This window comes from Dama dama, chromosome 13 (genome assembly GCF_033118175.1).
Source record: "Dama dama isolate Ldn47 chromosome 13, ASM3311817v1, whole genome shotgun sequence".
Classification (NCBI taxonomy): Eukaryota; Metazoa; Chordata; class Mammalia; order Artiodactyla; family Cervidae; genus Dama; species Dama dama.
Genome location: NC_083693.1, coordinates 51,121,820 through 51,149,439, shown reverse-complemented (window position 1 = coordinate 51,149,439; position 27,620 = coordinate 51,121,820). Strand labels below are relative to the sequence as shown.

At 36.4% G+C, this 27,620-nt stretch overlaps 1 protein-coding gene across 2 annotated transcripts in view; it reads right to left on the bottom strand.

The window, feature by feature from the left end:
* Positions 1–27,620, bottom strand: part of AKAP6 (A-kinase anchoring protein 6) — a 588,857-nt gene that overhangs the window by 57,533 nt on the left and 503,704 nt on the right. For both annotated transcript variants that reach the window (XM_061159147.1, XM_061159148.1), the window contains 2 exons: positions 24,874–25,020; positions 21,570–21,794 (listed from right to left, as the gene is read on the bottom strand). In XM_061159147.1, coding sequence (XP_061015130.1) covers positions 21,570–21,794; positions 24,874–25,020 — 372 coding nt within the window. The remainder of the gene's footprint in view (positions 1–21,569; positions 21,795–24,873; positions 25,021–27,620) is intronic.

The window sequence follows — 27,620 nt, the reverse complement described above, 5'->3', positions numbered from 1 at the left end:
GAAAAGAGAGAATGGAGCCCCTGGAAAAGGCAGTAAAGAATGGGAAAATCTGGAAGGTTTTGTTAATACATACACATGCATCTATTCTTTTTCAAACTTTCTCCCATTTAGGTTGTTACATAATATTGAGCAAAGTTCCCTATGTTACATAGTAAGTCCATGTTGGTTATCCATTCTAAATATTGCAGTGTGTATATGTCAGTCCCAAACTCCTTAACTATCCCTTCCTCCCACCCTTCTTTCCTAGCAACCATAAGTTTGTTCTCTAAGTCTGTAAGTCTTTTTGCTGTATATCTGAAACTAACACAACACTGTTAATCAACTATACTCCAATATAAAAAGTTAAAAAATAAATTCTGGAGAAGATATGAGGAAAAGGGAACCCTCCTACATTGTTGGTGGGAATGTAAACTGGTGCAGGAACTGTGGAAAACAGCGTGGAGGTTTACCAAAAAACTAAAAAGAGAATTAACATATGATCCAAAAATACCACTCCTGGGCATATACGCAGACAAACTCTAATCCGAAATGATACATGCATCCCTAGGTTCATGCATGGATGTGTGCTAAGTCACTTCAGTCGTGTCCAACTCTTTGTGGTCCTATGGAGTGTAGCTCGCCAGTCTCCTGTCGATGGGATTCTTCAGGCAGGAATATGGGAGTGAGTTGCCATTCCCTTCCCTAGGGGATCTTCCTGACCCAGGGATTGAACTCACATCTCCTGTTCTCCTGCATTGTAAGTGGATTCTTTACCACTGACCCACCAGAAAAGCCCTAAGTTCTACTCACAAGAGCCAAGACATGGAAACAATCTAAATGTCCATTGACAGATGAACGGACAAAATGATGTTGTACATATCTACAGTGGAATATTATTCAGCCATAAAAAAGAATGAAATAATGCCATTTGCAGTAACATGGATGCAACCAGAGATTATTATACTAAGTGACGTAAGTCAGAAAGAGAAAGACAAATAGAAATATTTGTCTGTTTCACTTATAGATAAGTGAAATATTTATTTCACTGATATGTGGAATCTAAAATATGACATAAATGAACCTATCTATGAAACAGACTCACGGACTCACAGACATAGGGAACAGATTGGTGGCTGCCAAGGGGAGTGGGTAGGGGAGGAATGGATGGAGAGGTTATGGTTGGCAGATTTAAGTTATTATACATGGAATGGATAAACAACAAAGTTCTACTATATAGCACAGAGAACTAAATTCAGTATCCTATGTTAAACCATAATGGAAAAGAATATTTTAAAAAGAATATTTTAAAAGATGTATATATGTATATATACCTATGTATGTATATACATAAATATATAACTGAATCACTTTGCTATACAGCAGATTAATGCAATATTGTAAATCAACTATACTTAAACTAAAATTTACCATTTTAATTTACAAAAAGAAAAATTTGGAAGATTTTTCATTATCGCCAGTTTTGAAGCACTGTCCTTGATATCCAATGAGACCATGTTGGTTCCTAAGCATAATCATATTGCCTTCTCAGAAAAGTAGAAAGGGAAGAAGTGGGAAAGAGAATATAAATATAAAGAAGGAGAATAATCAACATGTCTAAGAGAAAAAGATTCCAAACGCTTTTGTATTTAGTTATCATTATTATTTGGTAATCTTTAGTCATTTTTTTCCTAAAGAGCTACCTTTGTTAGTATGGAGGTCATTGTCTTAGTATCACTTCAGAATCTGATTGTTGGAATATAGTTCGGTGTGCTACTTTTAAGTCTCTAATGACCTACTTTATTTGCTTATTTTACATTTCTACTCAGTTTCTTCATCTTACTTTAAAAGTCAATTTGCTATAAAAGTTGAGAAGTACATAAAAGCAAAAATCAAAGTTCCTAAGTTGTTTTTTCCTTTACAGTTCACCAACACTTTAAACATATCTTCTTGGATGTGTTACAAGAGAGCTGTCGACAGATTGAAGGTATTTGTTTTACACTTACTAACTAGCAATATGATTTTCAATCCACTAATGGTGATACAAAGGGGTGTTTTGGTTTATCTGGGGGTTTTCTCCTCTCCTGACCTGCTCTATGAGTTTCTTTGATAGCTGAAACTACTCATATTATGGAGCCAAATGTGATGGTGGTGTAGTTTTATTAACTGAAATAATAAATCAATTATTTTTTAAATTGTTATTGAATGGCTAAAAAAATTAATGAATCAATCAATGAATATATCTTTTCAGCCAGTGATAACTTTATATTATTCATATTTGCTTGATGATCTCCAGAATTTTAATATAATTAAGAATGCTGATTGTTTTAATAGTATATTGGGGGATTTTATACCTTTTGGTTACTTTTGTCAAGTAAGTAATTTACCAACTAGTGACTAACATGTTTGGCATTGCGCTAAATTAAATAGAAGCTTTGTTCTGAGAGGGTTTACATAGTAATCAAAACCTTGATGACTGTTTGGCAGGTACAAGGCATCCCATAATGTTAATGCCTATAGCCAACGTATGAGAAGAATGTATAGCAGATGGGAAAAATGAGAGGCTATGATGCTACCTCTATGATTCTCCAAAAGATGCTTTTGGCTTGTTGGTTTGGAATCATCATTTGGAGGCAAGGTTGGGAAAGATGACATGAATGATACTTCTTGTAGCAACAAACAACTATTGGGTGTCATGTGTCAAACACCATACTTTTCATTACAGGATTGGTACTGGTGGATAAGAGGCCAATAATATGATGTGGTACCTGATCTTAAGGGCTTGTAAACTCACTGTAAAGAGAAGACTCTTGGCCACTCACAATAAGAGATATCAATGCGGGATGCATGAGACAAGTGCTCCGGCCTGGTACACTGGGAAGACCCAGAGGAATCGGGTGGAGAGGGAGGTGGGAGGGGGGATCGGGATGGGGAATACGTGTAAATCCATGGCTGATTCATATCAATGTATGACAAAACCCACTGAAATGTTGTGAAGTGATTGGCCTCCAACTAATAAAAAAAAAAAAAAAAAAAAAAGAGATATCAATGCAACACAAAGGTTTTTGATAAGACCTAACCCATCAAGTTATTGTAGGTTTTTAAATGAGGTAAGTGAGGGATTGGGGGCAGGAGGAGAAGGGGGCGACAGAGGATGAGATGGCTGGATGGCATCACCGACTCGATGGGTATGAGTTTGGGTAAACTCCAGGAGTTGGTGATGGACAGGGAGGCCTGGCGTGCTGTGATTCATGGGGTCGCAAAGAGTTGGACATGACTGAGCGACTGAGCTGAACTGAACTGAACCCATCAAGTTATTGTAGGTTTTTAAATGAGGTAAGTGAGGCAAATGTACCTTGTGAACAGTGAGGCTGTGACCCAAAAGTAACACGGAGTTGATATACATACTAAATTATGGGCACTGACTTTGAAGAGGAGAAAGATCATTACCAGCTAAAGTAGATAATTGCTAGAGTTCTCCTCAGTAGTATTTTCTTAGTTATTTTTCACTAATCTCCAATACTAATGACAAATCTTTTGTATATTTCTGTATGCTATGCATTTTCTTAGGTATTTCTTATGTATCAACTCATTTAATTCTCAGAATAGCACTCTGAGATCACATGAATGATATCGGCTTCTTGAAGAGGGTCTGAGACATACATTACTGTCATTTACCTATTTTATAAATGAGATGATGGAGACACGAAGAGGTTAAGTATCTGACCAGTGATGACACAGTTAATAAGGAGCAAAGGATTTTAACCCATGCAACCTGAATCAAGAGCTAATCCATGAAACTATGCCACCCTGCCTTTCATTAGAGAGCTGAAGAAGCTTGCAAAATTTTGACATTTTCAGACCATCTCTGCCCCTGAGTCCTAATCAGAAGTTGTTGCAGCCATAAACTTACTGTCGATGAGAGGACCAACAACTTGGTTCATATACCTATCAGGGGTTTATCTTATACCCATTCCTAACCCTGCAAATACAGTAAGAATTAGTAAACTATGCAATTCTTAAGCCTAGGGAAGTTAAGATAGCAGAGGTGGAAAAATATGAATTAATTCATTGAACAAATATTTAATAAACACATATTATAATGGACACTGTTCTCAGTGGTTGAGATACATCAGTGAACAAAACATAGTCAAAATGTTCTGCCCTCAAGAACCTCATATTTTAGCAGACAGTGGGAGCTAATCTCTTTTCTGAGAAAGATGTAAATTATGTAAATAATAAAGAAGAGATTTAACAAAAGTGAGAAACATTCATTAGGCAAATGATTAGCAAAGTTTCCAGCAAGGGGTCAGGAGATATTTTGGTCCTGACAGCTCCATTCTTGAGACAATTATGTGCTTAACTATACCTACTGTATAATGTATGCTGCAAATAAGAATTTCCAACCTACAATTGTAAAGGAGTAATTCTTCAAAACAGAAAAAAAAATTAAAACACCCAAGTGAGGTGTGAATGATGACTTGAATATTTTAAAGAAAATATGGACAAAAGACATCTTCATATTTTAACTGATTTCGAACTTAAAAGACACCAGCCAATACAAGAACTCAGCTCAGTTGCAAACTCTGGGACTTGATCTATACTGAAGCTAAATATTCTATAAGCATGCAGTGAAGTGCAAAAAATAGCAATTGAAAAATGACATGATTAAATGGCATGACATGCAATCATTTGCTCTCAATTATATCAATGTATCGTCTTCATTTCTAGGAGTCAGGCAGAAATATTGTTTTTTAAATGCCTCTATTAAATTGGTCACCAATAATAAAATAGATGAGAGTCCTAATAAGCTCATTTACATACCATACATCATACACTACAAAACTATTCTCTCCAAACAGTTTTACTCATAGATTTGTCTCCTGGTTGTCATGCGTCTTTGCTACATTAGCAGATTTTAAAAGCATAATACTGCCTTCAGGACCATTTGTAGAAAAACATTTGTGAAACTTTTCTAGTTAACCCTTGGCAGGGTCCTTATTGCTAATTATGGAAAAGGTATTGATATAATATCTTGGCTGTCACATTTTATTATGATGACGGTAGAAGCAGAATCTAGGTCTGACATTTTGGAAATACCATCTAATTGCAAGTCAGAAACAGAGAATGACAGTTTTAAGTAGATTATAACTTCTTGCAAAATAACAAACTGGTTTATTTAATGTAAAAGCTAGATTTTAAAAATAGCATTAAAGCCCCCTGAATTGATTCACCAAGCACATCTCTATTGGCTTCTTGAAGAGGGTCTGGGATGTGTGCCAAAATAGTTTTAAAATTGTACATGACAGTATAAGTCTAGATTCTAACACTAAATGATTTCTTTTAGCCATTTAAAATCAAAGTATTCTCAGTGAACACTTTCATTTGTAAGAAAAACCACCTCCCCTCTGTTCATCTAGGCTGCAGATAAGTGAAATGCCATCTTTACCACCATGGCCTAATTAGCCTGACCTTTGACCTAGAAAAAGATCTTGTTCTTGTAATCTAGAATCCTCACCAATCAAGATGAATCATTAAGGGCTACCATGACTATTACTACTAAAAATTCTTAGACACCCTTTGATGAATGGTGTCATCGAAGAAAAAACCATTCTTTTAACATACTCATATTTATGTTTTAATGTTTTATACATTCATCTGTTTAAAAAATATTAATTCTATTTGGAAAGGAGTATTTCTATTCCTCTTAGCTACTTCTTAACTGTGGACCAAACTTGATAAGCATTCTAAAAATGAAGATTCTGTGTTATTCCATGAAAGCTGTTGCTAGCCCTGTGTGGCATTTTTAATTTCTTTGTGACTTACCCTACACTATGTTAAGTACTTTTACATATGTTTGCTTTTAAGAATAAAGCTCAGTGGTCATGTGCTTAGTTCATATCCACATGTAATTAGTAATATGTTATATACTTCCTTTTCTAAATTAAAAATACTATTAAAATTCCAGACATATAGCACAATATGAAGATTAAGTTACTCTAAAGAAAATGGTAATAGCTTACGGATTGCTTGTGTCATTACTAAAATGCTGGTATCTATTACAGAGTCCCTCTGGAATAAAGAATGCACTTTTGGCAATAATCTCCTAAAAACATGTCCATTATTGTTAAGATGCTAAACTAGTTCGCAATTATAGAAAGGTAACTTTTAGCAATAAGAGGGAAGGGGTGCTGGATATAAATGCAACTTAGCCATTATACTATAAATACCTTTTCTGAAAATCCTACAGTCACTCTTTTCATAAGTAGATAAGGCATTAATTGCCATTTATTTTTACATTATTATATTTTGAAATCTTTTTACAATGCCTACTGTGCTTTTTATCTCTTACTGATTCCATGGGAAGTATTTTAAAGTAATACTCTCTTCATCTGGAGAACAGACGAAGGCGATTTTCTTCTCTGGGTTATTTATGGATCCCAACTATCTGAACTCATCTGTGAGTTCAGGTGAAAGAAGAATCATCATAAAAAACCACACCTGGAGAATGAAGTACCATTCAGAAGGAAAGCCAGAGAACACAGGAGCAAGGATGACACATACGGAATTCCCAGGGATAATGTGTAACATAGAGAAGACAGATCATTGGACTAATTAATTTCACAAATCAGTCAACTCTGCTGTGTGATACTTTTCTAATGCTCTTATCCATACACAGTTGACTATTCCTCAACCGTCTTCTCCACCAAATCCTATTTTTTTCAGACTTATCTCTGGCTAACTTACTTGTATTTCCTATGAAGCCACTCCTGGAACTCATCACAAAGCTCAGTGTTACTTGAAGTATAACAGCTAGGAACTGGTATTTTAGGGAAGTATTACTGCTATTCAAGAGTCCTACAGATGGGAAGTAAATAAATTCCAGAACTCTGGGGATCCAGCAAGAGTGCAGGAAGAAAGTTAGGCTATGGGGAATAACACCACTAAAAAAGAGGAAAATGATACTAGGGACAAAAGTCAACATTAGAAAGACCTTTCTGTTTTTTCATTTATACCTTCCTGACCTGGAAGAGGCTGAGGTATAGCCAACTCTATAAACTTCATATTTCTGATTTTATTTTCATAGCACCTAAAATAAATAGGACACTTTGCTGTGGGTTTGGACCATTGGGAATTTGCTTCTTAGCTCTTTCTTTTGCATTTGTGGAGGAAGCCCAGGGCAACTTGACTCCTTTTTCACCGGCTTTCAGTATTCCCAGATGTGCAGTAATACTAACCGCACTCTCAGGGTCGTTTAGAAGTTTAACTAATACATAATGGCAAAACACTCCTCAACTGTTATGTGAAGTAGTAGAGAGATGCTGACTAAATATTAGCCAACTGGTAAATTGCTATAATGATTACTTAGCTCAAAGCAATATTCCACAACCTTATGGGAAGGAAATGTAATAAGAACTTCATTCTTTAAACACTCCCATAGCTCAAACAAAGCAGAGGTCCAGGAGAAATTTTTGAGAGCAGTTTCTTGAACAAAGCTAATTTTCCTTTTAGAGGAATATGTTTTCTTTTTCTGAGAAAAGACACCACATCCTTCTGCTGCTTGCTCCCCCAAACAAGATTAAATTAAATTGGAGAATAGTTTTCTCATTAATCTCCTTCATCTGTCAGCAACGTAGAACACAAGTGATCTAAGCATAAATGTGTTTTAGTGGAACATTTGAGAGGCAACTTGGATTGAGGGGGGAAAGAAACAACTTACAGTCTTCTTATACAATAACTAGTTATGTGATCTTCAGTAAATGATAGAACTTTTATGTGCCCTCAATACCCCATCTCTAAAATGCAATGATCCTTTAGTGTTTACCATCTTCTTGTATCTGATTATTATATAACTTTGTTCTGAGACAGGAAAAATTTCATATGGTGGTCCTTTAAAAAATAATAAAATTCAGTTGCAGGAGGACTCTCATCTTTGCTGATAAACTTTTAGGGATGATAGAATATTAGTTTCATTTAGTCTGTATCATTCTTACTCATTTTCCTCTTCACTGGCCTGCACTGTGGGCAATGGCTTTAACTGGACAAGTGGGTGGTTGCAATCATTTGCACAAATCATCCTTACTTAGTCTCAAGATTCTTCTCATGTCTTGGTCATGTTCTAACATCTTCAAAGTCTAACTCCAAATATTTTCATAGTAAGAACCACATGCCTAAGCAAAGTACACAAGACTGTAAATTTAACTTCCAGTGTTGCTTTTGTAAAACTGTGAAGTCTGTTATACCAGAGTTTATATTATAGACAGTTAGGGTGACATAGTTGAATGGATCCATTGGTTCTGTTGCTGGTAGTCCTGGCTGACAGATAAAGAAGTGAATTGGTTTTCAAACATCTCTCCAGGCTCTAGAGGACATTTCTCCTGTCATGACTGAGCAGCAATAAAGAGGGACATTTTTTAGAAAATGAGAAGAGCATAGGACAAGGAGGAGCCAGCATATGATAATAGGAGGAGCCTATTATCCTGTGCTTCTCAAATGAGCTTCTAACATCAGACCTATCTACCTGGTTTTACTTACCTAGATGACATTAAACTGAAAAAGAGAGAAAAATATCCTTGGGGAAGAAAATATTATATTTTAAATGTATAGGGTATAAGTCAGGATTTAATCAACAATTTGGAGTGTCAGAAAAATTAAAAGAGATGTTAGGCCATCTTTGTGCCAGATAGGAATAATGATTTATGCCTCCACTCTTATCTTAGAGAGGTTTGGGGAGGATTCATGAGTTAATGTGTGCAAGGCTCCTTAAGCTCCTCATATGGAGGTAAAACACAAACAAAAGGGAAAAATTGATAGCAAACTCCATAATGAGTTGAACTCCTGAGAGTAAAGCCCCTGGAAATGAGAAGATGTTGCAGGTCAAGATGGTTAGTCTCTGAGTTCCAACGCCAGAAGAGCCTTGGTTTGTTGTCATACTTATTTGTAATATTGTTTAAAACAGTACTTCATTGTATTAGTGTTTCTACATTTCCTGCAAATCACAATGTTCATTGTGATGATCATTTTTAATTTCTATTCATTGAATGAGATAGGTTTACTCTATTTTATAGAGGAAAAATTAAGATGTGAAAATTACAAAGGCATCACTGATTGACTCATTAAATCATCCATTTGGTATTATTGGACTATGGCCTGGATTAGGATTTAAGAGATACGGGCTGCCATCTGGCTCTGGTTGTGTGGTCTTGGGTGAATAGTTTAATTTATCAGAGACTTGGTTTTTTCCTCTTTGGAAAAAGGAGGTTGAGCTAGCCAAATGACCTCAAATACCATCTTATGATGAAGTTCTACAATCCGCTAAGTACTTCTTTAATATCTAGCAACCCTAAAGCAATGTCTGTGTTACTGTGAAGGGCATGCAAAAAACCAAAAACTTCAAGACAGTTCCTACTCCTGGATGGACATAGAAATTATCATACTAAGTGAGGAAAGCCAGAAAGAGAAAGACAAATATCATATGACATCACTTATATGTAGAATCTATAAAAATGATAAAAATGAACTTATTTACTAAACAGAAACAGACTCACAGACAGAAAACAATCTTATAGCTACCAAAGGGGGACGGATAAATTAGGAGTTTGGGATTAACAGATACAGACTACTATATATATAAAATAGATAACCAATGAGGATCCACTGTATGGCCCAGGGAATGATACTCAGTATTTCATAATAAACTATAAGAGAAACTATCTATCTACAACTGAATCCCTTTGTTGTATACCCGAAACTAGCATTGTAAATCAGCTATACTTCAATAAAAAATGTTTTAAAAGTTCCTATTCTCAACAAGTTTATACACTTAAAACAACAATGAAATATCCTCATGCACCTATTAGAATGCCCAAAGTTTGGAATACACAACACCAAATGCTGATGAGGTTATGGAGAAACAGGAGCTCTCATTCATTGCTGGTATGAGTGCAAAATGGTACCAACACCTTGGGAGACATTTTCGGAGTTTCTTACAAAACTTATTACCATATGATTACCATATGATTACACTCTTACCATATGATCCAGCAATCACACTCCTTGGTAGTTACCCAAAGGAGTTGAAAAGTTTTATTCCCACAGTAAACTGCACATGGATGTTTGTAACAGCTTTATTTATAATTACAGAAATTTGGAAACAACCAAGATGTAATTCAGTAGATGAATTAATTAATAAACTGTGGTACCTCCAGACAATAGAATCTTATTCAGTGCTAAAAAGAAATGACTTATTAAGCCATGAAAAGACATGGAGAAATCTTAAATGCATATCACTAAGTGATAGACGCTAATCTGAAAGGGCTACATACTATGATAGAACTATATATTTTGGAAAAGGCAAAAGTATGAGGAATGAAAAGACCAAGGGTTTCCGGAGGTTGGGGTGGGGAGTGGGGGATGAGGAATGAATAGGCAGAATACAGAGGATTTTTAAGGCAGATAAATTACTCAGGATGTTGATGGACATGTCATTATACATGTCCATCATGTATAATGTCCAGACCCACAGAATGTACAACACAACTGTAACATAAACTCTTGACTCTAGGTTTATGATGTGTCAATGTAGGCTCACCAGTATATACAGAACAGGACATCAAAAAGGAGGGAATTAAACATATAAAGCTTCCCTGGTGGCTCAGTTGGTAAAGAATCTGCCTATGATGCAGGAGACCTGGGTTCAATCCCTGGGTCAGGAAGATCCCCGGAGAAGGAAATGGCACCCTGGGTCAGGAAGATCCCTGGAGAAGGAAATGGCAATCTATTCCAGTATTCTTATTTGGTATATCCCATGGACAGAGGAGACTGATGGGCTACAGTCTATGGGGTTGCCAAGAGCGGGACACGACTTGGCGGCTAAACCACCAAAGTGAAAGTGAAAGTGAGTGTTTGACTCTTTACAACCCCATGGACTATACAGTCCATGGAATTCTCCAGGCCAGAATACTGGAGTGGGTAAGCCTTTCCCTTCTCCAGGGATCTTCCCAATCCAGAGATCAAACCCAGGTCTCCCACATTGCAGGTGGATTCTTTACCAGCTGAGCCACAAGGGAAACCACCAAACATATAAAGAAACAATAATCAAATAGTAGGAAAACTTTCCTGATCTAAAGCAGAATTTAACTTTTCAAAATCAAGTAGGACTCACCAAGCTCTCAGAAGAAGAAATGAAGAGATAACACTCTATCACATACAAGTGAAAAATGAAGTTACTATGTGGCCACAAAAATTAGACTTCACCTTTACCACCACAAATCCCAAAAGAATCATTAGCAGTTTTGATGGCAAAAGATTACACAACCCATAACAAACTTTTTAATTCAGCCAAGCTATTGTTTGTATGTGGGGTCAAGAAAAATACATTTTCAGACATGCAATTGTTTGGGGAATATACCAAAAATGTACTTTTTCTATAAAATTAGAAGACAATCCAATAGTCAGTACTAAGAATAACTTTTTTCAATAAAAAACTATGGTATAAAAAAATTGAGGTTGAGCAATAAAAAAAATTGTGTAAAGAATTAATTCTGAAATATTCTTCATATTCTTGTAAAATAAATGCAAATGCCAAAAGAAATTATTGAAAGTATGAGAATGAATATAATTATATTAATAATACTAGTTGCACCAGTATTTTACTGACATATTTCTTTCTACTTTTAAATCAACCAAGTTCTGATGAAACAAAACACGTTACCTGTGCCAGCATCCTGACTGAAATTCATAACTAGGAAGATGTTTACCTTTACATTTTATGCAGTATCTCTATTCAAATTATAAAAACACTATAATATTAGAAAGAAAACGGGTACGAAGAGACAACAACCATGGTGACAAAGGTAACAACATTGCAACTTGGGTTCAAAAGATGCTTTTGTCCTTCTGAGGTAGCATTTTCAATGACACAAACATGAATCCTGGTATATAAAGTTAATTATATACCAGTAATTTTGTGCCAAAGCCAAAGTATTGTTTAGAGGAATTAAATGGCACCTGCAATTGAATAAATTTAATGATAGAAAAAAGATGGCTAGTGCAGAATCACAGAATGCTACAGTTGAAGAGAATATTTTTTCATTCAAGAGTCCAAATTTACAAATAAAGAATATTAGACAAAGAGAAGAGAAATTAGTTGCTGAGATTACACAGTTGAAAATCCTAGATCGTAATACTGCCAACTAACAGAACCTAGTGAGGATATTCAATAAATACCATTGATTAGTTAAATTATAAAAGAATGATATGGAAAAATTACAAAAAGATGATTGACAATTCAACATGAACATTGGGAAAAAAAAAAAGTTTTGTTTGTTTCCTTAAATGAAAGTCTAATTGTGTATGTGGGGGTATGTATGTATCTGTAGACCAATGATCTGTGAGAAATATGATGAAGCTATAAAGGGGTGTTGACAAGAGTCAGGGAGACAGAAAGTAGAGAAGAAAATGCCCTCCAAGAATCACTACCTTGCACAAAATCTGTAAAGTAGCCCAATGTGGAGACCCACCTTTGATTATCTGGGATCTAGTTTTCTACACCCCAGAAAAGCTGTCCAGTCCATAGGTCAGAGCACAAACTTAGGAGGTCTGCTGACTACCTCATTTTTTTTTTCTAGTCTTGAGAGGAAAACAACTGTCTTGTGACCTTCTTTACCTACATAGTAATAGGTAAATGGTGCAACTAATAGATAATTCAGTTCCTAAAGATCATACAACTAATTCTGAAGTAATTGAAATCCATGGAAATGTCTCCATTTACTATTTACCACTTATGTTATCTACTGTATATATGTATACTGTTTTAAAATAAATGCCTTTTAAGAAAGACAAGTTTATGCTATAGTAATTATAATGTTGATAGCTAATATGTATTGAGTTTCCATCAGGCAGGCTCTATTTTAAAGAACTTTCATATATATTATATCATTTAATACTCATAGCCACTCTATGAGGTTAGGTGTTATTACTATGCCTATTTTAAAGATAAGAAACCTGGGGCTTTAAGAAAAATCATGGATTAGAAATAGGTAGAAACAGGATAAGCTCAAGCATCTTGAACCCACACATTTAGGCTTCTACACTGCAGTGGATCAAATTCACTGCTTCAACCTTATCTACATGAAGGGCAATTCGACAATTGTGTACTCCCAGTTCCTTCCTAACTTGAGTCTATTAACAATTAAAATAATATTTAAGTAATGTTAAGGCTGTATATTGTCACCCTGCTCATTTAACTTAGATGCAGAGTACATCAGGAGAAACGCTGGGCTGGAAGAAGCACAAGCTGGAATCAAGATTGCCGGGAGAAATATCAATAACCTCAGATTGCAGATGACACCACCCTTATGGCAGAAAGTGAAGAAGAACTAAAGAGCCTCTTGATGAAAGTGAAAGAGGAGAGTGAAAAAGTTGGCATAAAGCTCAACATTCAGAAAACTAAGACCACGGCATCCAGTCCCACCACTTCATGGCAAATAGATGGGGAAACAGTGGAAACAGTGGCTGACTTTATTTTTCTGGGCTCCAAAAGCACTGCAAGATGGTGACTGCAACCATGAAATTAAAAGACGCTTACTCCTTGGAAGGAAAGTTATGATTAACCTATGCTCCGATAGACAGCATATCTATCGGAGAAGGCAATGGCAACCCACTCCAGTACTCTTGCCTGGAAAATCCCATGGACAGAGGAGCCTGGTAGGCTGCAGTCCATGGGGTCGCAAAGAGTCGGACACGACTGAAGCAACTTAGCAGCAGCAGACAGCATATTAAAAAGCAGAGACATTACTTTGTCAGCAAAGGTCCATCTAGTCAAGGCTATGGTTTTTCCAGTGGTCATGTAGGGATGTGAGAATTGGACTATAAAGAAAGCTGAGTGCAGAAGAATTGATGCTTTTGAACTGTGGTGTTGGAAAAGACTCTTGAGAGTCCCTTGGACTGCAAGGAGATCCAACCAGTCCATCCTAAAGGAGATCAGTCCTGGGTGTTCATTGGAAAGAGTGACGTTGAAGCTGAAACTCCAATACTTCGGCCACCTGATACGAAGAGCTGACTCATTTGAAAACACCCTGATGGTGGGAAAGATTGAGTGCAGGAGGAGAAGGGGACGACAGAGGATGAGATGTTGGATGGTATCACCGACTCAATGGATATGGGTTTGGGTGGACTCCGGGAGTTGGTGATGGACAGGGAGGCCTGGCGTGCTGTGGTTCATGGGGTTGCAAAGAGTAGGACACGACTTAGCAACTGAACTGAATGGAAGAAATTTAGTAAGAACAGAAATATTCATCACTGTGGTTTCAGAGCCTAAAGACAGTTATTTGTGGTTTTTCAGGCAGCAGTAAAGTAAGGACAGGTGACATATCTGTCATCTTTCTAGATTACCATCTCAGCCTTTGTGTGCGTCACTCAGTCATGTCCGACTCTTTGCAACCCTATGGACTGTAGCCCGCTAGGCTCCTGTGTCCATGGGACTTCCCACTCAAGAATACGGAAGTAGGTTGCCATTTCCTTCTCCAGGGAATCTTCCCAACCCAGGGATCAAATCCAGGTGTCCCACACTGCAGACAGACTCTTTACCATCTGAGTCATATCTGAGAGCAATAATACAAATGATACATATGAAATGAGTACATAGCTACCTCTCTGCATCTTTAACTCTGAGGCAAAATGTGCCACTTCAGGGATCATTCAGTGTATTCTAGAAAAAGGTGTACTCAGAATGAATTAGGCCTTAGTTACTCCATTTTCTGTACTTTAGAAGGCTTACACTGGGATTGCCTATAAAAATTTCCTGTGGGTCTTCCCACTACCCTGATGGTCAGTGTGAATGACATTTATTTAGATCTATCTTTGAACTTCAACCTTAATCCAGCCAATGTTTTTCTCTTTACAAGGCAATTCTGGATTGTATTCAATTACTTACAATTATTTCCAAAGAAATGTTAGATGATGGAATTATACACACACACACACACACACACACACACACACAGTAGGGGAAATATCTGATAAAAGCTGATTTCAGTGTTTTTTTATGAACATATATGGTTAATATAGCTTTAAAAAAAGTATTTAAGACACATAGAAAGGATTAAATCTTATTTGAGGTCTGTTGATTTTGAAGGCATTTTACAAGCTTTTGTTACAGCCAGAATGAATTACTGTAATTCTTTGTTTGCAGCTTTGCCAACAGCATCATTACCAAGTTTGTAATGAGTGGCTCTAGGACACAGCAGCAGAGATGATCCTGTAGGGAACATGGCCACCTTTCTCATATCTCAAAATTCCAGACTATTCTCTTTGGTCCCTCAACCTTACCTCCTTAATATTGAGAGTTTTGAAGGACACAGGAAGTGTGATTATTTGTGGTGCCATTTGAGATTGATTATAGTGGACATGGGAAATTCCCTTTAAACCTCTTGGCTAGATTGGTTCTATTTTTATTTCCGGAAATTACAGAGTGAGATTTGGGAAAATACTTCTGAAACCATGTGAACTGTGCTTAGCTCTTTTATTTATCTATTTTGTAAAAGTACATCAGTGATATTCCCTTTCAGCTAATTACTTAGTAATGCTGCAAACTTCAGAGTTAATTTGAAATTCTGTTAAAAACCCTACTCTGAAAATTTTGATTTCCAAAATTTAAAACACTGAGTCGCGTGACTATCAATTTGACCTTCAAGCTGAACCTAGGCAACTGGATTCCTCGTCTCTACCCCTGTCCCTCTTAGAAGCTGTCCCAAGGACAAGGCCTAGAGATAAGAGTGTGGTGATAAGACTAAATGGACTCCATATATGACTGAACTCAGGTCAAGCCTCTATATAAACCTTTAAGATTCTGGCAGGTATGGAAATCTGCTTGTCTCATGGCTGCCCATGACAAGCCTCCTAAGTTTCCTTTCTTATTAAAATTGCCAACTACCAATCTGGAGTGGTCAGCTTCTTTCTTCTGTCTTTTCCTGCCCTCTGCTTATGGGGGTTGGTTTCAGGTTATAGCCAGGGGTTATAACTCCTGATGGGGTTACAACCCAACAGCCTATAGATGGCTATCCAAGTAATCAGAAAAGGAAGGAACGACAGAGTAAGCTACAAATTAATGTGTTTTTCTCTTCCAGAAATAGTTCTTTGACCCAGGGACTAATGAGTCTACAAAGTAGCGGCAGATTCAGGAGCAAACTTTCTAGGTCTGACTATTGGCCTATTGGCTCTATCCCTGACTAACAGTATGATCTTGAGTAACTTCAATTTTCCCTGTCTCAGTTTTCTCATCCATAAATACGGATAATAAACCAACTGTCTCAAGACTGTGATGAGTGTTAAATAAGTGAATGGAAAAAATTAGGAACTGTGACTCACCTCCTATGACCACTCAGTAAGTACTGGTTGTCATTGTTACAGTTATTAAAAGAATGTTTTGTTCCTCCTATTGCAGTTCTAGCATGCAGATGGTACCCATCACCATGTTTTTGGTAATTTTTGTAATCTAGAGCAGGGTCAGGAAACTAAAGTCTGCTGGTCAAATCTGGCCCACCAACTGCTCTTGTAAACAGTTTAGTAAATTAGTTTTATTGAACACACCATATATATTCATTTACATATTGTCTCTGGCTGCTTTTACTCTATAATAGCAGAGTTGAATGGGCTTCCCTGGTGGCACAAGTGGTAAAGAACCCACCTGCCAGTGCAGGAGACGTAAGAGACTCGGGTTTGATCCTTAGGTCGGGAAGATCCCCTGGAGGAAGGCACAGCAACCCATTCCAGGATTCTTGACTAGAGAATCCCATGGACAGAGGACCCTGGTGGGCTATGGTCCATAGGGTCGCAAAGAATCTGACACACTGAACTGACAGCACAGCACAGCAGAGTTGAACAACTGTGACAGAGATCGTATTATCTGCTTTTTTTACAGAAAATGTTTGCTAACCCTTGATTTAAGGTAAGACAAGGTTTCAGTGTATTTAAGGGTCAGCAAATGACAGAATGGGAGAATACTAAAATTTGAACCTAAAGCCCATGGCTTTTGCTCTGTCTTCACTGCTGGTTGCTGTCTGAATTCACTTTCTGTATCTCAAGTTGTTCACTCATAAAAATAAATAAAAACACACATAAGAAGGTGATCACAATTTTCAACTTATGTTGTTAGGGTAAGGTTTAAATATAATAACATGCATAAAAGTGCCTGGTCAAATTTAAATTAGTAAGCAAATTTGGGACATCAGTCATTGAGAAGGCAACCATATCTATTCCACTCATTCTTCTCAGTGACAGAGCCCCTTGGCTGGTCTAGACTTATCCTTCCTAGGCTGGTTCTGGACCCAGTCCAGTGCTGCAGCCTCCTTTAACTGATAATGGATAATTTCTCCCAATTTGAGTCTTTAGAATAATGAACTTCGTTACGGGGTACAAGGAACATATGATTAAGGAATTATTTTTTTTTTCTCTCTCTGAAGGGTCACTGTTAAAAAGCAATGCTTTCCAGCCAATGGCATTGAAGCCGCACACACACAGCTCTAAGGGGCCCTTTGCCAGCTGGCCTCATTACATCTCGGATGTGCTGTCTGCATTTTGTTGTCACAGTGTGTTCACTCCTGAACCGTTTCTGCCTTTCTATCCCTGGGCTCACACCTTCCTGTCTCTCCCATCCAGGGCTCTGACTCTTTCTTAGGTAGAATTCTGCCTCATGTCTAATCCTACATTTATCACATTACTGCCTTAAAGGAAAAGAATAAATTCCACAATTGCTTTTTTTCTTTTTCTGAAAACGTAAGACCCTGATCCTTTCTCTCATCCCAGACCAAGCTCTGAGAAGGAAATGGCTGTGTCTACAAAGCGACGGATTTTCCTTTTTATATGCAGCACCCTCCTTCCCTGTTCTCCTGGGCAGTGCACTGTGGCCTATCTATCATTACTCTGGGTGTCACATAAAGAAATTCATTCTGTTAAAAGCCTGAGACTTTAGAGAATGGAGAATCATAAAGCTAAACCCTGTGGATAAAGCCTGTCTTCTGTGTGACCAATGACAGCAGAAGACATTTGGGAACCCATAAGAAAAGGCGGAACGTGGCAAAGAGTTTTTGACACACAAAGGTTCTTTAATAACTCTCTTATCTAAGTGGTTTTATCACTTAGGAAGGCAGAGGTTATCTGCTTTTTTGGATTTGGGGTAAGTAAAAAGTTCATATTCTGCATATGCCTATTACCAATTATGACTTTGACAGGTTATAAACATTATATTACAATATTATTATATTACGAACACTTGGTTTCATTCTTTCAATGAATGTGGTAATATACAGAATACTTAACTAATTATACACTAAGCACTAAAGAGCAAACAACTCAGAAATATTTATAATTCTGGCTAGGAAAGACATTTATTACAACAAATATGCATAAAGCTTTCTTTAAAAAAAAAAAAGTGCTATCATGCTAGATGCACTTAGCTTATCTGACCAAATTCCTCAAGGTCAAAACTTTAGAAGAGATTAGAGTTCCAGGTCATAAAAGAAAATCATCAGGACTCCATATTCTCAAAAAGTTTTAAAAGCTTCAATTTTAAAAGTGATACATGGCAAAGAAATTGACACTGATATTGTACAAATATGTAAAACAAAAACACAAATATTTTCACCTCTCTAGATCATTAATAGCTACAGCCATTTGCTATTCTGGCCAAATTGCTGAAGACTGTGACTAATAAAATTACCACCAAGAAACAATCACATTTAGTTCTGTCCTGCTCTTCCCTTTGAGTCACCTGGCATGGGAAGGCATTTAGTAAATACCAATAAATATCAATTTTGCATAGAAGTTCAAAGAATGGGCTTTAGAAGAGTCAGACAGTTCTGGATTGAAAACCAAATTCTACCAAGTGTGGCCTTGGACACACAAAACTTAACCTCCATGTGCCTGTTTCCACATTTGCAAAGTCGGGATCCTAATACCAACCTCATATGTTGCTAGTAGCATTAAGTGAGATACAGGTACATATAATGGAATATCACACAATGTCAAAGTAAGTGAATTACAGCCACACTCTGTGAGATGAATGAATCTTGGCATTATAATGTTAAGTGAAAAAGAAATCCTAAAAGATAACATACAGCATGATTACCTTTTAATAAAGTTAAAAGCAACTAAAATTAAAAATATTCCTTCCTACCAGAGGAAAGAAAGTAAATAAAGAACATGGGATTCAGGATCATGCTATCTTAGGTAAGGGTAGCAGGGGATGGAACAGGGCTGGGAAAGACACAAGATGAGCTATTATTACCATCAAGATCCTATCTGTTGTTTGGAATAGGAAATATTATTTATTATTTTTAAAATAATAATAACTATATTATTAGTTTGGGCTTCCCTGGTGGCTCAGATGGTGAAGTGTTGTTATTATCATTTATTATTTAGTTATTATTAATAACTATATTATTATTAACCATAATGTAATAATAACTTTTTTTAATAGCTAAATAAGTGAGAGTGAGGCATAAAAGTGGGGCATTAGTAGTATCACTAATGAATAGTGATACTGAAAACATAAAAATGCTCTAAAGAAAAATCATCTTTGAGGAAAAAATAAAATAGCAAAAAGTATCTCTAGTACTTCTAAAAGAAAACTTCTATGATGATTTTCAGGCACTAAAGTACACATCGTAAATAATGAATTAAGTGTAGTGAATATACCCTAGTGGCCAGAAAGTATTAGTTAGCAAATGACTGGAACTCCTAGAAACTGTTTAATGATTTGGAAGCCAAGAGACATATCTCTGTCTCTCTTAATCTCTTTTAAATTTGTTACTAGGACCTAGCTGAAAATGACATTGATGACAGTGTATAAACCTAAAGCATAAAGCTAACGTCATTTGGCAGCACCAGTGAAATCAATGCAGAACTGCTTATGCTTCCATTTATGATAATAGCGGATGTGGGAAAAACTGGCTTTCAGTTACCTATGTATAAGCCAAGTGGGTAGGTAGGCAGGTATACAAATAACTGTAATAACAAACTTCCTGTTACTGTTTCCAATTATTATGTAACATCTTTGGTCTTATAATATTAAGAAATATCTATCCTTTATGAATGCATCATTACAAAAAGTAGAAAGAATGATTTACACATGTGAGCTCATAACTGTGTGAGATACATATTATCAGCATACCATTTCATAGATGAAGAAACTGAGGCACCAGGGATCATACAAGAAATATGACCAAGGTCAGAAAACTAACTGAGGCCACTAACCAGTTCACTAAAGCTGCATTACAGGCATAACAGAAAGAAAATATGTTACACAACATCTAGCCTATTGATGACCAGGATGCTTTTGCAAGGTACCTGTAAAGTTCAAATAACACAGAGGGAAATATCTGAAGACTTCATCTCCCCGAAATGGGGAGTTAGACTTAAACAAGCGGAGGTCAAATAACAAATCTTTCGGATATTAGACGTTACAGAGTGAAACCCATATGCCTTGGCAAAAGACTTTTAAGTTCAACTCAATGGCAGACAAGGAGTTCAAGTAGAAAGCAATGTGTAGGTGTGTGATACAGATGGCTTACTGAGAAATCCAGTGCCCTTACCCTAGAGGGGGCCTCCTCTTGGGTTCTGCAGGTTAGCAAGGGGAGCCTGCCTGTCTGGCAAGGGAAGGTGAGCTACATGTGACTACATTCTCTGATATGTAGACTGCTCGAAGAGGGCAGGGCAGAAGGTATGAGATGAAGAAAACCTGGTCCTAGAAGGCTTTGAGAAGAACCACTTGCTTGGTATCAAGAAATTCTTCCTTCTTGATTTCCCCTTTTCTCCTCTTTCAAACCTCTCAAGCCAGCAAATTCAGGTTTGCAACCCAAAAGCCTTAGGCTGACACCAGCCAGAGCCCAAATAATCACTGAATTGATGGGAGGGCTCAAGTAGTACAGGCTAGTGTGGCCTGTACGAGCCAGCATTTAAATTTTAAGCTGCTTTTGAATAGATATTGTGTAAACCATGGGAACAAACAAGGGGAACACTTCTTCGTGGACATACAGCAAACATGCACATAGCTGTGTTGCTAAGGTTGACATTTTTCTATGGAGGAAAATGCCTCTAATGTAGGAACCTCTTTTACTTTATTTCTTCCTTCTGAAAGTAACTAATTCTTTCATATGTAAAAATTATATTTCCTTTTGTGAGCATTAATACTCTTCAATTAAATCATGTTCTTCTATCATATCAATTTATAGAAGTATTTTTAGCCACATTATTTATAGAACATGTAGGTCTGCCTTTCAAAGTCCTTGGTTGTCTTGAGTGTCTGCTGGTCTGCTTTTAATTTATCAAAGCCCTCCTTCAATAGGCTCTGCACAAAACCCACAAGCAGCAGAGATTTCCCCTACACAATGTGTATTTGATATGCTTAATGTTCATCTTTATAAACACACAGACGCTGGCATATAAGAAATGTGGAGGGTGTCTATAAATTCAAGGAAACATTTAAGTGCACAGTGATACATAGATACATGGGTATAATACTTTATGTACTTGATAAATATTTCATCCCTACCATAAAGAAAGCTTTTTATCAACTTTGATTGTTTTTTTATTACCTTAAAGTATTGCAGTTGTTTCTCAGCATTCATTGTTCCTTCCTTTTCTTGTCTCAGACAGGAATTGAAGATGAAAAGCTCTGTATCTCTCAGCCACCCTTTCAGTTCTTTGATCCTGACCTCCAGCTGCCTTACCAGGCTTCCGCTTTCAGGAGAGAGCAGGTCACGTGTACTCGACCCACTGTGGCCCGCCATTGTGTCCTGGATCTTCTCTCCTAGGGTTTTCTAATGCAGCAGATTAAAAACAAAAACACCAACAGCAAAAAAAAAAGAGAGAGAGAAAGAAAAAGAAAAAACATTGATTAGCATAGGTACCAAATACATATCACAGTTTGGCTGGTGACAAGAGCCCACCTGGAAGGTGTCTGCTGCACCTGCCGTGTTACGACTGACAGTTCAGACGAGCTCATTGTTCCATTAAGAACTTGATTCTCAAGCCATGGGTGTTGTTCTGACTACCACTAGAGGCTTAAGAAGACCTCATTCACTGATAATTTCCTCTAACAGAAAGGAGCTCTGACCCAACAGTTCACCATGGTCACTCATAAAAATTCATTTGAATTCTCATGACAGGAGTTTACAGTAAAAATTCTCTGCCTAAAATTTTCAGGAGATAGAAGTTTGAGTTTAATCAATATGTTAAAGAGGCCAAGAGAAGATTGCACAAAAGAGAATGAAATTTCTTTTTTTGTTGTTTTGTGAAGTACAATTCCCCAAACCTTATGATTCGGGGCTGTTAAGAAGGGGCAACCTCCTTGGCACTCTTGTCGATTTTACCTGCCCTGGAAATCATTCAACCTTTCAATTCTTCCCACTTCGCATTTGTGGATGCTAGAATTTCTAAAATAAGTGTTAAAATGAGTCCCAATCCACTATGCTAGAACTCTGCTTAGATGAACCACTATGGCATGGAGTACAGTCAGAGGAAGCTTTTTTGCTCTTTTTTTTTGGTGAAAAACACTCTATTTGGAGCATCAGAAGGAGTTATTCTATAAGGATGAATTAAACCTACAAACATCAGCTTTAAAACACAAATAAAATGAAGTCAACCAACATTCATCTGCTGTGCAGTGTTCTGTAAATAGTATCTTTAGGAGATCGTAACTGAAAAATAGCCTTTCCCGGCAACACCCTTGTATTTTCATGGTGCAAATATTGATAATTTGAAGACCCTCAGTGGAATCCAGATTTAGCTATTGTTTTTATGCTGTAACAAAAGTAGCAGCAGGAGGTGAAATCAATGCCCTTGGAGGGTAGGGTCACAAAAAAGAATTTATTGCCACTTTTTTGTTCTGGAACAGTTTGCAATCATAAATTCTTCATAAACAGAATACTTCAGAGAATGGTCCGTCTTCATAAATATACGACAGAGGACATCAATTTCATTTAATTCACAATTTGTGTCAGCACAGCAGATGCCAATGCCTGCCTTGATAGGGTTGTTTAATATGCAATTGAGACAGAGTAATATGCAGCACAGGGGACAAAATTTCACAGATTAAACTGTACGCACCACTGACATTTCATTCTAATGTATTTCCATTCCACACTGTTCACCTTAGATGAAAGTAATATTAAAAACCATATCCCTCTATTTTACCATTGTTAGAAGTTAAAATCCTTGTCTTTAAATTTTTTTTCATGCCAATTAAAATGTAATCATGCCAATTAAAGCAGTGTGCCGGGTGGTGGTAGTGTGGCACACGTTTTGTGAAAATCTTCCTTCCACCCTTCTCTCCCCAGAAATCATAACAACACTCAGCATACTGCATTCGAATGATATTTTTGTCAAAATGGCAACCATTTTAAAGGTATCTGGCTCATAAAGGATAGTGAAAGATTCTGGTTTTTTTTTTTTAATATTATCTTGATTTAAAGTTTTTGTTTAGGGAGCTATATATATGACATACTTCAAACAATTTTCCAAAAAAATTATTATTAATTATTTATCAAGTTAGAAACAGATACGTGAAAGTATAGCACAGACAAACCATCACTTTATCTACTGAGCAAATAAAGTTGCTGCTCTCATCTATTTAGTAAACAATCCTTAAAATGTCAGACACTAACCACATTTCTCCTGAATGAGATCAATGAATTCTATAGAATTTAGCAGGTTCAGATCTAAATCACCATATATAAAATGAAAGCCATTAATAATAATTGAAAAGTGATATAACAATAGGTCAGAATAAAAACTTTTAATGTTTTAAGTTACTTTGTACAACTGCAGAGTGTGGTGAATTTAGATGAGAAAGCAAGGATTTATACTTGCAGTTTTTTAATCACCTAGATTAAGCATGGCATAAACTGAACATGGCATTCCTCCAAGTCATCAAGGTACATGGAGAGCTTTTTATTCAAAATATTTTTGGAGTATTATTTCTTTAAAAATTAAAAAAAAAGTCAGGAAAGGGAAGGCATGCAAAATCATGCTCCATAACTGACACCACCCATACTTAGCTGTTAGAATTAATCATTTAAGTAATTGACAAATTTAGCTTACCCTTGATTTGAAGTGAAGGCAATTTAAGAGAGAAGTTGATGAAAAAATCGAGTCTAACCTCTCTCTCTCAGCTGTCTTCCAACAAAAGGACAGAACTGTCCCCTGCACAGTGCCATCCTGGTCTCTGGGTAACAGAATCTCTATATTGCCTTTTTGCCAGATTCTTGCATCTCAGTGCTTGGCTGAGACCCAGCCCATCATGGCGTGAAATGAATTACATGAAACTTTTTTTTTTTGGCCTTTGTTAAAAGTGAGCTGGAAATTGAGGCACAAAACAGAGGCTGGTTTAATTCTGCAATTCAGATTTGGGTCAAATTTGCATCTTTGTTTTGGTGGCTTTAGTGTGACTTGAAAGCTGTAGTGACAACTCCACTTTTCATCTGAAGGGTACAGTAAATAGTTAAACAGTGGATGTCTCTAACATGTACCTTTGGAATAAATTCTATTAACATTCATTCAAGCATGACAGTCAATGTATATCAGATATACTGTATTACAGTTGACTTGTGCCTACCCATAATACATGGCATATTTTACTTACTTTTTTATGTATTAAAGAACCAAAATTATTAAAAATCTGAAAGGAGACAAGCTCAGAGTAAAAAAAAAAAAAAAATCAACAGAAGAGGAAAAGCAGTGTTTTTCCCCCATAATAGCATGAATAGCTTGTTTGAAATGTAGGTAGTGAATTGAAAGAGAGAGATATTTGTGCCTCAAATTAGAAATCAGACAGATAGAGTACTTCACTACACAAAAAATGTATACATAACCTACAAACAGTAATAAAAATGCAAATACCCCAAGCAGTTCCCATTTTTCATTAATTGAATCCACTTTTTCAAGGAGATCATTTGGTAGTAAAACGCCACCTTTCTTCAAAGCTTCAACCTTACTAAGCAGCTCCGTCTTTTTCAGGTCCCTGATGGACATTTCCACACTGTATCGCTAAAACAGGAAGAGAAAAAAGATTTCATTAGGGAAAGAGGTGTTCTTAGAAAATCTTTGAGCACAGAGTTAGTGAGGCTCACGGGTGTTAAAAGTTTTTGTCTCCAATAAAATTTACGGTGAGGCTAAACTAAGAACCTTGAGTAGTTGAGAAAAATTGCTGAAAATGGTTATTTTTATATATATATATATATATATATTTTTTTTTTTTTTTACACACACAAACATCCAAGGTATTCTATTTAGTTGAATAAGCTTTATGTCTTTCTAAAGTTTGTACATATTTGATCTTTATCTTGAAATATTCCAAATGAAAATACCTGGTCTAGGGGGATTTAATATTACAATTAGTCTTGGTCAATATTTGCTCTGGAGTATTGCCCATCACTCATTTCTGCCCTCTAAAGGACCAGTCTCAGAGTGGTACAAATAAATTGATCTCTAAAAATTGTGTAATTTCTTCCTTACCCTATAAGTCCTCTGAATTCTTAGTTAATTTTTTTTTTTTTCATTTCTTTTTTACTAAAAAATTCTTGTGTGGGCTTGGAGAAGAGGTATATACAGAGAGAGGAAAAAAACACCTCTTTGAGAATGGTTACAAATCTATGCTTCCTTATTGATTACTATAAAAAGTCCCCAAACATCACAATCAATTACAGAACTCTCATCCCCTGATATACATGGTTTTCTAACAAACTGCCAAGTGAGTGTCTCCTAAAAGATGTTTTGCAAGCGATAATGTAAGTGCTATTTAATGTGACAGTTACTATGGTGATTCTCTTCAAATAACTCTATCTTCATAGTTAGAAAGTCCTATATTATGGACGACTATAAATTACTGTGGATGTATTTTTTAAATGTGCACATAAAAACACTACTGAACAGAAAAAAAAAAAAAAACTAGATTCTGTTTAAAGTATTAAACCTATTTTACCACTTTAGCACATTTCCAAATGTATACTGACAATTCCTAAACTTCTTTCTTCAAGGCATGAAAGTTAGGTTACCAAGGTCCATTGTCCTAACTGAGCTAAAACGAGCACCTTATCAGATCTAATAAGAAAAGCTTTTGTCTGGGCAAGGTAGGAAAACAGCAAGTTCAAAACATCCCCAAGCACTTGGGTGATTTTATTCACCTGAGAACATGATATTTCAAAAGATCCCCAACTAAAATACAATTAGAAGCAGCTTAAAGGAAAAGAAGGTATAAAATCCTTGTTTCAGTTAATAGGCCCTCAGCATTTTCCTGCATATGTTTGCATACTTTTAGCTTCATATTTTAATCTTTCATTTACACTAAACATGCACATCATTTGTATTATGTAAACTTCTCCAAATGTTAGTCATTTGTGGATCACAGAACAAAATGTTTTAAATGAGGTGATTTAAAGCATTTCATAGTATTAATGAATGTTGATCAGGGAGTCAGAGTATCCAAAATTACATGAATATGCATAATGAAAAGAATCAAGGGTTGCTTTAGAGTTCTTTCAGAATTTGGCCTGTGAAACATGGGAGTTCTGAATTCATTTTCTAATGGCAGGCAATTACCATGACCACATTACTCCAACAGTTATAAAATACACTGTCTGCTTGAGTCTTCTGGACTCAACACTCAACAAGTGTTCTGTTTATTTATCAGAGCAATGGTTGGAGGAAAGGGTAATCTGCTTTATGCAATCAGATTCCCAACTAAAGGTGATATTGCTGACAAAGGTTTACATAATTAATTTGGTAAGACTTCTTTGACATCATACTGGAGGAACGAGAATTTCAAGCAAGCAGAAGAATCCCATTCAAATCTTTTACTTATACCACGTGCATTAATTGATAGAAGGAGTTCTCCACCTGTGCCACCTGGGAGCAGCCTCGACCAGTTATCACTTTCACCTGTAACACGCTCACCCTCTCTCTTTACCCCAACTTTGAACAGCAACTACACAGCAGATCAGTCATGAAAGATAACAGCTTAGATGTGTCCCACAAAAAACATAGTCTTGTAATAAGAAATATATAAAAAGCAATTGATGTACTTTTAGATATAATAAATTAGTTTTCTCTGTGAAATCTAGCACTGGTAGTCACTGCAACAGCTATTATAAAAAGTTACTACGTTAAAAAAAAAAACTTGTCTTCATGTACCCTCTCTTTGTCACCATGTAACCTACTGTATAAATAGATTGATGAGAGACAGGATTGATGGACAATGCCTTCAAACTATAACGCTAAGAGAATTCAGCTAATTGTTAGGTAAGTATCGGTATGTGCATGAGAGGTAACAATGCCACATAATTTAAGGTGAAAATGTTTATTTTAATTTTTGAAGCACTCTGAAGGTTGAATCTGATACAATTTAAGACCTCAAGCTGTATATGTCATCATGCCAGAGGGTTATACTTTTGTTGATGTGAGTATGTTTTTGCTTTTCTCTCTCCAACATTCTCAGAAGCATTAGACAGAGACAATCAACTGCCAGCTCTATCTAGTTCTTGGTCATTCTATCAAGTAGGGCTACTTTAGTCTGTGGTGAGAAAATAATTTAATCTTCATATTCATTCTGTCCACAGCAGTAAGTGAGCAGAGGCTGCCCCATTGTGTCC